A 9,275-nucleotide genomic window follows, 5' to 3' on the forward strand; every position below is an offset into this window, starting at 1 on the left:
CTTGGAAGGTGGTCTCTAGTGGACTGCCCCAGGGATCTGCATCTAGTCTTTTACCATCTAAGAATTTTATCAGTAATTTGGACAAAGGCATACATGGCATACTTATTTAATGTGTAGGTAGCAGAAAGCTGGGGGACAGCTTATATATCGAATGACAAAATCAGAATCAGAAAGATCTTGACAAGGTAGACTAATGGACCAAATCTAAGATATCATTTAACAGGAACGAATGTAAAGCCTTATGCTCAGGTTAAAAAAATCAATTTCACAAACATGACAATATAAAGCAGTTGGAAAAGATAATAAAACCTTGAACCTGGAGTCAAGAAGACTCAAGTTCAAATTCAGCTTCAGACTCTTACTAGGTGTATGACCCTGAGCAACTGACTTTAACTTCCACCTAACTCAGTTTCCTCATCTGTAAAATAAGGATAATAACAGCCCCAATTTCCTAGGATTGTTGTAAGGATAAAATGACATATTTGTAAAGCATTTTGCAAATATTAAAGCTTAATATGGACAGTTGCTACTATTAATACTCCTACATGGCTAGACCAGAATTCATCTGAAAAAGTTCTACAGATTTCAGTGGATTGTAAGTTTAATAGGAATCAACAGTATGATAAGACAGCTAAAAATGCTAATCCATAGCATCTGGGACTAGAAAAATAACATTCCAGTAATACTCTATCCTAATCAGTATTGGAGTGTTGTGTTGAGTTCTGGGGGTTACACTGTAGGAAGAACATTGACAGAGGCAGCTAGGTAGCACAGGCTGGGCCTGGAATCAAGAAGACCTAACTCCCAAGGTTGCAGTGAGGAACAAATGAGAAATTTGTAAAGTGACTAGCACAGGGCCTGGCATACAATGGGTGCTACATAAATGCTTGCTGTTATTATTATTTTTATTACCTACAATGGAGAACATCTAAAGGAAGGCATCTAGGATGCCGAAGAGCTCCAAGATCCTACCATGGGAAGACCACTTGAAAAAAAAATGGAGATGTTAGCTTGGAGATGAAAAGATTTAGAGGAAATATAATAGTTAGTTTCAAGTATATGACTGGGGAGAAGAACTAAAATTTGGTCTGTTGCATCCCAGAAGGAAGCAATGGGGAGCAATGCAAAGAGAAAAAAACATACTTGACCTAGGAAATACTTGAAGAGCTAGTAGATCTATCCTAAGGGGGAACAGGGCAACCTCTGCCAGGAATGAGTTTCCCCTCCACAGAGGACTTTAAACAAAGGCTGGATGACCACTTGTACCTATGCTGCAGAGGAAGTCCTGAGTCAAAGAAGAGTTAGAATGCATGATTTCTGAGCCTCCTTGCCACTCAGTAATCCTGAGTTTCGGTCATGCTTTGAGTGCAGAGACTAAGTGGCAGGTTTGTATTTCCCACCATCACATGGTACAGTGCTAGATACCAAGTGGGAACTCATGTACTAAAAGGACCAGAATTTAAGACTACCTCAAAGGATCAATGCAGATGATTTTTTAAAATCCATAAGGCAAAGAAAATAGAAATAGTAAGTAAATTTCAAAGTAAAATTATGTCATCTGCTAGTAATTAAAGTACATTTGCACAGATAAGATAAATTATAGTAAAAATATTCAAAATCATTTTTACAATTCTTATGTTGAAAGTTGATGTAATTGACATGCCTGGTCTTTCTAGTGTTAAATACTTATTAACAGTAACCCAAATACTTTGTTTCACTCCTAACATGAGAGGCTAACCTAGCTACTGCTATTTAAGAGCTCTATCCAAAAAAAGGCCAACAGGACAGATCACCCCCATTATCCTTTGGTGGAAGTCCATCCTTGCCGATTATTTCTTGAGACATCTGGGAGAACTGCTGCATATCTATCATAACCTGTAGAAGAAGGGCAGAAACTTTGGGTGGAGCCAGAGCAAAATAAACCGATTCTCCTTTTTTTAAAAAAAAAAAAAAAAACATCTTGACACTCTCCCATCACCTTATTTCTCATACACTTCAAACCTGTACATTAGTGTTTATCCCATGTCTGAATCAAAAAAATCACACCGTAAAGAAAAAAATACAGCCTCGTGGTTCCTCCCATCAAACCTAGGTAGGAGACCCAGGTTCCTACTGAACAGCCACTTGGTTCACGAAGACTGCTCTTGCATACAATTCCTGAGGCAGTATCAGACTGACATCAACTGGGCCAAACCCAAGAAAATTTTAAAAGTCTGCTTTCCTGTCTCATCATCTATGATTCTGACTCCAAGAATGTCCAGAATCCACCTCATTTCCTCTCTCCCTGGGGTTCCAGCACAAGGAATGTTGTAGAAGGGACAACTGTCCAGGTGAGAGATTGGAAGGTCCTTCCAATTCCAAGAATCTATGATTCTTATATCAGGGTCTAAGGATTTCAATCTTGAAGGGACCTTATCAATCTTCTAATCCAGAGGTGTCAAATTTACAGTTCCCCACCCTCCCTCCTTCAGTGCTGCCAGAACCAGATTAAAAAGTAACTGGGAAACATTTAACAAAATAAATTTAAATACACCATAGATAATGTTAATTTGTGGTTTACTAAGTCAATAAACATTGGAGTTTGACACCACTGCTCTAATTCAACCCTCTAATTTTACAAATGAAGAAACCAAGACTCTATTCTCTAAAGTCAGGATTTGCCCAAAGTAGCAAAAAACAGAATTTGAACCCAGGTCTCTCCTGTGTTCATTCCACTTACCACACTTTGAGTCTGTGGGTTCAACTTCTTGCAATGGTACATTCTAGCTTTATTATACAGGAGCCCCCATAGAACAGTGAAAAGAATACTAGACTTGGTATCAGAGGATCTGTGTTCAAATCTTGGCTCTGTCACTTACCATCCATCTGTGTGACCTTGGACAAAGCACTTAACCTCCAGCTTCAATTTCCTCTTGTATAAAAATGAAGAAGGCTGGACTAGTTGGAGGTATCAACCCTGCTCAGAGGAGCAGACATAAAAAGGAAGATTATAGATAAAGAAGTCTAATAGATCTAAATAGATCAAAATTATAGATCTATTTAGATCCATAAAATCTAATGGGGCGATAATAGATCTATTTGGATCTATAAAGTCTAATGGATCTAAATCGACCAAATCTAATAGATCAAAAACTCGGACCAGATCTGGAAGCTGGAGGACACAGTAGCCAGACACATTTTACACCATTCCTACAAAGAAGTTTCCATGGGTTCTAAGAGGCAGGTCAGAATCTTAGTTTCTTACCTACTTCCCTACCTAAGAAGATCTCGGTAGGATCTTTTACTCCAAGACCAAAAGCATGTCTATCTGTGCCTCGTTTATTCCATTCTTACCGGGATACACCCATCTATAAAGGCTCTGTTTCAATCACTCACAGAGAGTGTTAGACTGGAGTCAGAAAATCAAGCTGCTTCTTGGACATAGCTCTGTGTAATCTTAGGCAAGTCATTGAACTTCTCTCTGTGATTCCATTTCCTCTTCTGTAAAATGAAGGCAATTATACATGCCCTAGTTCCCTCAGCAGGTTGTTGTGAAGATAAAGTGAGATTAGAGATGTGTGAACACACTCTGGAAAGTTAAAAGCATTGCACAAATATAATAAGCCACTCGTGGGGGAAGGGGTGGAGAGAAATCACAGGGACACCCTGAGAAATCTTCACCCTTTGGCCACCCAGTGAGCCCTGATTTCCTATCATCGACCAGGAGGGTATTGTCTCCTAACTGGCCCCCATATCCAGGGCCTGCTTAAGGAGGAGGGTCCTGGGCCTCAGAGGAAGCAGGTCAGAAAAGGAGTGGGGGGTGGTGAGGGAGATGAGGGATTCAGGGAACATTCTAACCTTCCAAGTACCATGTGGTGAGGGAGGAAATGAGCCAGGGAGAGGAGAGAGCACACAGGAGAGGTGGAAACAAATCATCAAATCTAGACAGAGAAGCAGCTCCCTACATCGCAGCACCCCCTCTCCACAACCCCGCCTCCCCCCCAGCTTCGAGAACTGCAGCCTCCCTCCCACTTTGCTTTTCCGCATTTTCCAGCCTCTCTCTGTCTCTGGTTAAGCCCCCATTGCTGGAACCGGACAGGGAACAATGTCAGGCAGGTGCCGGAGAAGCAGGGAGTGAAAGACCGAGGCCGGTGTCATTGTCAACGTTCAGCCAAGTGCAAAAAAGCAATTTACTTGTCACGGTTTCTGCTCTTTGCTTAAATTTTTAAAATTCTTCCAATTTTAACCATCTGAGGTGTCCTGAGTTCCTTGGATAAGGGGTTTTATTAAATTCCAGGCTTTCATTCAGTGGAGTCCTAGCCAGGGGAGGGAGAGAGAAAAGGCAAAACTGAAACCCCTAGCTAACATGGCAGGACAGTGTCCTCCTCTGGATGTGCTCCCAGAAACGTAGCTTTGATTTCAGGGTGACAGGCGGGGGTCCCTGCCAACTCACCCTGTAGCCTGCATAGGTCTGTGTCTCCTGGTGACAGGAAGACACTAAAACACAACTGACTGGCCTGGGCCTTGTGGCCCCTATAGGAGCATTGTGAAAAACCCCAGAAATCATATTTTAGATTTGGAGATAACTTTAAAAAAAAAAAAAAGGCAAACAGAGAAGATGTGGGTTTTTTTTTCTATTTTGCAGCAAAACTGCATTACTCACTGCATAGATTAGAGATGAGAAACAGAGATGGAAGGAATGAGAATTTTATGCTAGAAGGAACCTTAGAATATAGACTGTTTGAGCTGGAAGGGGCCTAAAGATAATTTAGTTCAATTCCCTTCATTTTACAGATGAATAAAATAAGGCCCAGAGCAACGGGATTTGCTAAGTCATAAAGGCAGGGACACAGCTAAGACCACAGCTCCATCCTCCTGCTGAGGCTAAGGCTCTGTCTGCCAAACAGCACTGCCTCACTAGCATCATTCCACCTGCCTTGAATTTTTCTCAGTTACTGACATAAGGCTATTAAAAAATTTAAATAAAGCTAACAAAACATCTTTGTCTTTTCTTCTCCTAAAACTATCTCTGTTGTTCTCCGGCTAATGCACTTCTCCTGGACACCCTGGCATCTGAAAGTGCCCAGTACCCTTCACCTTCATCTTTCTAATTTTTCCCACAAAGCCACTGTGTGACATGGATGAGAGATAGCTATACACATCAGCTAGGGATTAGCACCTCAAAGTACTTCTTTCATGGGAGGGGGATTCTAGAATAATAGCCCATAACCCTTTCAGGCATGGTTGTGAACTCAAGACTTTTCTGAGAAGGGAGAGAGAGAAGCTATGCCCCTTCACCCTGGGATGCTGGGGGTAGGGCAAGAGTATGGAGGTCAATGTCCTCACTGGAAAGGGTTTGGGAGGCTACTAGAATATGAGGTTCTATGTCTAAGGTTACCTCACTCAGACAGACCACCCAACAGCTCTCCAGAAGCACTAGCTCTTGTTTTAGTGGGGGGTGGGAGGTGGAGGTCAAGGGAGGAGGAAAGAGGCTCAGCTTCTTACAAACACAAAGACACAAAAACAAAGACCACACACAAAACCTTCCTGGGGCCCTACTTTAGGAAGTTTGGGCAGTGGCCCCAGGCAGGTATCCACATCAAAAAGCTAATGGTGGCACTACTACATGCCTCCTCCTCCTCCTCCTCCTTTACCAAGCCCTCCTCTCCTCCCTACCATTCAGAGGGCCCAGTTACTTAATAAAGACTCAATGTGTTGGCACCACTCAAAATGAATCATAAACTATTAGAGCTGGAAAGGATCTTAGAGGATCTCTAAGTCCAATCCCTTCATCTCATATCTAAGGACTACCCCAGCTAGGAAACACAGTACTGAATATAGTCCTGGCACTTCAGGCCCTGACCTCCATCTCTGACCAAGGGTCTCCCCTCCCTCCTTACATCCCCCACACTCCTCCCCTGGGTCTAACACAGGGTCACATCTGCTCTTGCAAACGGGCTTGTCTTAAGTTACTGGCTCCTGCCTTATCGATCCAAGGAGTCACCAGGGACACCAGCCACCGACCCCAGACAGCCATGCAGGAGTAAAGGACAGTCTGTCCAACCCTAGCCCTGCAACCCAATCATCTGGCAAGCTGACCCTAATTGCCCAGCACACTTAACTTCCAGAATTGTTGCTAATGACTCCCCAAAGGGGTGGGGGTGGGAGCAAGCAGCAAAGGCATCTGTCCCCAGGACCTGAAGAACAGGTCTTCCCTGGGGCAAAGAAAAGTGATTAGAAGGGGAGGGGACAGGACAGGGAGAAGAGGTGGCTGAAGTCCCTGTACACATACACCCCAGAGAACCTAAAAAGCCCCACAGTAGTTCTTTGACACTTCTACTATCTCTAGGATGTTATGGGTGCCCCTGCCAAATTCGACAATTATCCAGCACACAACTCCTGGCATTCCCACTAAAAAATGTGAGAAACTACAGATTTCCCCCCAACTCTCTAATCATCCCTGTTACCTGGCATTGTAAGGGTCCAGTACAAAGGGCCAGCCTCCCCTGGACATATTCCCACACCTGCCCTCAGTCAAGTCAGGGGGAATGGGGGAGGTGCATAATCCCTTTGGCTAGAGTCCAGCTCCCCTCACTGGTCTCCTCCCTCCCTGCCCCAGGTGGGTAGGGGCCCCAGCAGCTGGGGCTTCAGGCTTCCTCCCTCCCTCTACCCCCCCCAAGTGGAGAGGCCGCCCCTGGTCTGGTTCTAATCGTAGCTGAGGCGGCTTTCTCTCTCCTTTTTTTCCTTCTTTTCATTATTTCATGGTTTTGGAAGCCGGCGCGTTCCAACTGTCTGCATGCCAATAACTTCCCCAAGTCTGAAGGCTGCTGAAGTAAGAGATCAGATTTTAGCAAGTGCTTTCCAGGCGGGGCGCCAGCCCCTCTCTTGATTCACTGAGAACTACTAAGGGGAACGAGCCGAGGTCTGAGCAACCTTCAGCGAAGGAGTGAGCAACCTTCAGCGAAGGAGTGAGGATTCGCAGTTCATCCTGCTGCCCCCGAAGGGTGCTGTCCACCTAGCCCTGCTAGCCCTCACACAATCAGGCTCTCTTTCCCTTTTTGTCTCTTTCTTTCTTCTCACCACCCCCTTACCTCCCCCCCCTTCTTCCTTCTCCTTTCTCTTTCCCTCTCTCGAAATACAGCAAACGCCTTTGAAACCACAGAGTAATTTACAGCTGAAGGTTTCTCTCTGGACTAGAAATCAGCTCTGCTGAAATAAGGAGTCTTTTTGTTTTTACAATCTAGTAGCAATTTTCAGGGAAAATATGTCAAAACTCCTCGCATGGGTCTTGGATCTGGTCATATTTCTGCAGCTGATCAGGATCTCCTGACATCAAACAGTCAAGGAGAAAAAACACACACATCAGGTTGAGATACACAACTGAGACCCTGGGGACGGGCTGTGTCCCCCACAGCCACACTGACATACTGTCACCCCAGAGTACCTACGGCTTTCCACCCCTCCAGCATCCCAAGAACAGGTGCATTGCCAATTCCGCCCCCCTCCCGGGGCCGTTTCACCCCCGCTTCCCGGGACCACCAGCAAAAAGAGGAATCAAGAGGATGGGGGAAGAGGGGCATCGGGCTGGATTCGGGAGGGAAGGTGGGGGGCAGGTTGCTGGAGAAGGACTCCAGCAAGAGGCAGAGACTGGAAAACCTGGAGCAGCTTGAGCGCACCCTCCACCCGGGAGACCATTAGTGCTAGGGACAGGACAAGCCACCCGAACGGGGAGAACCAAAGCGGCCTGAGCCCTGGCACCTGCCGCCGGGGAGGGTGGGTCCGCGTCCCCCGGTGCCCGCCCGTGGAGAGAGCCCAGAAATGTCACGTACCTGTACCTGTAAGCACAGCAGCAGGAAGTGTAAACATCTGCAGGGAGGAGAGAGAGTGAGAGCCGGTCAGACGGGGAGCTGGATACCCGGGACGACCGCGGAGGGCAGCGGCCACAGGGTGGGAGTGTGAGTGGGGACGGAAAGTGGGCAGACATCGGGGGACCGGACAGACGCTGGGAATGAAAGGGGGGAAGGGCGGGGGGAAGGTTAAAGGGGCACCCGAGGACCCAGCCTGGGAGGCGCGGCGCTTACAGGCAAGTGCAGGCGGAGAACACTGAATACATCGCTGAGAAGGGAGGAAGGCGGCGGCTTCTAGCCCGAGGTCACGTCACTGCGCCGGGGCCCGGGTCCCAGCCTGGACATGTGAGGCGGCGAGCTACAGCGGGCGGCGCCGCGCGGCTCTGGGGGGGCTCCAGCGGCTCCGCTCCGCGGGGCTGGGCCGGGAGCCGGAGAGGACGAGGACGGGAGCGGGCGCCGCCGCCAACGCCGCCGCGGCCGCTGCTTCTGCTGCTGCTCCGCTGCCCTGCCGGCCGCTCCCTGCGGCATCAGAGCCCCCGCTCCTGCCGCCTCCTCTGCCGGGGCCCTGCGCCCTCGGGGGGTCGGAGGAGCTGGCGCTTCGGTGGACCAGGAACTTCCGAAGGCCGGGGAGGGGGTGCCCGCCCGCTGCTAGCCTCCCGGGGACGCTTCGCACTCGGCTCCCGGGCGCCGAGGCTTGGGGCTCTGACCCGCTGCCGCTGGAAGCCTAGTCTCGTCTGCGGCGCAAGCAGGTTATTCCGGGGACAGCATGGCCGGCCGGGCGGAAAGGTCGGGCGGGGCTGGCTCTTAGGGGGGTGGCGCGGAGCTGGGGGGTCAGGGCGCGGGGGCCGGGGCGCACCGCTTCGGGGAGGCGTTAAAGCCACTCCGTCTGGGCTCCCGCCGGCTCATGTTTCCTCCTCGCCGCGTCTCCGTCCGTCCGCATCACCACCTCCCACCACAGGCGGCGGCCGGGGCGTTTTCAACGCGGGCGGCGAGGGAGGGGGGCCGGGGGGGGCGTGGGGGAGGGAGGGCTGGGGCCGGAGCGAAGCCGGCACAATGAGGATGCGGGGCTGGGGGGCTCCCCCCTCGGGGCGCGGCCGGACGGGAGCTCAGCTCAGCGGTGTGCACCGCGCCCACATCAAAGGCGGCTCTGGAGCGGCACCGGCGGCGCAGCCTCCTCCTCCTCCTCCTCCGCCTCCTCCTCCGCCCGGCTCCTGGCTGAAAAAAGGGGGGTGGGGTGGGGGAGGGGGGCGGTCGGACGCTCGGCGATGGTACCGGCTTCTCCGAGGGGCAGGGCGACGAGGCGCCGCAGCTTATTCAACAGAAGTCAGTCTCGGTCCGCTGAGCCGGGTCTGGAGAGCCGCGGAGCCGTCGGAACTCGCGGGCGCAATAACGCCGCGGACAGCCTGCCCGCTCCGCGCCCCTGCCGGTCGCGGCCAAACTCCAGAGCTC

The 9,275-nt window shown here is 49.6% G+C and overlaps 1 protein-coding gene across 1 annotated transcript in view; it reads right to left on the reverse strand.

Annotated features, from left to right (window-relative positions):
* Positions 1–8,150, reverse strand: part of FGF18 (fibroblast growth factor 18) — a 49,371-nt gene extending 41,221 nt beyond the window's left edge. Inside the window, exons 1-2 of the mRNA XM_027841889.1 lie at positions 8,061–8,150; positions 7,809–7,845 (exon numbers count right to left, since the gene is read on the reverse strand). Of these exons, the coding sequence (XP_027697690.1) occupies positions 7,809–7,845; positions 8,061–8,092 (69 nt within the window). The 5' untranslated portion in view covers positions 8,093–8,150. The remainder of the gene's footprint in view (positions 1–7,808; positions 7,846–8,060) is intronic.
* Between the last annotated feature and the right edge of the window lie 1,125 nt (positions 8,151–9,275).

Source organism: Vombatus ursinus, unplaced genomic scaffold, assembly GCF_900497805.2.
Source record: "Vombatus ursinus unplaced genomic scaffold, bare-nosed wombat genome assembly UNPS02014863.1, whole genome shotgun sequence".
NCBI classification, from domain to species: Eukaryota; Metazoa; Chordata; class Mammalia; order Diprotodontia; family Vombatidae; genus Vombatus; species Vombatus ursinus.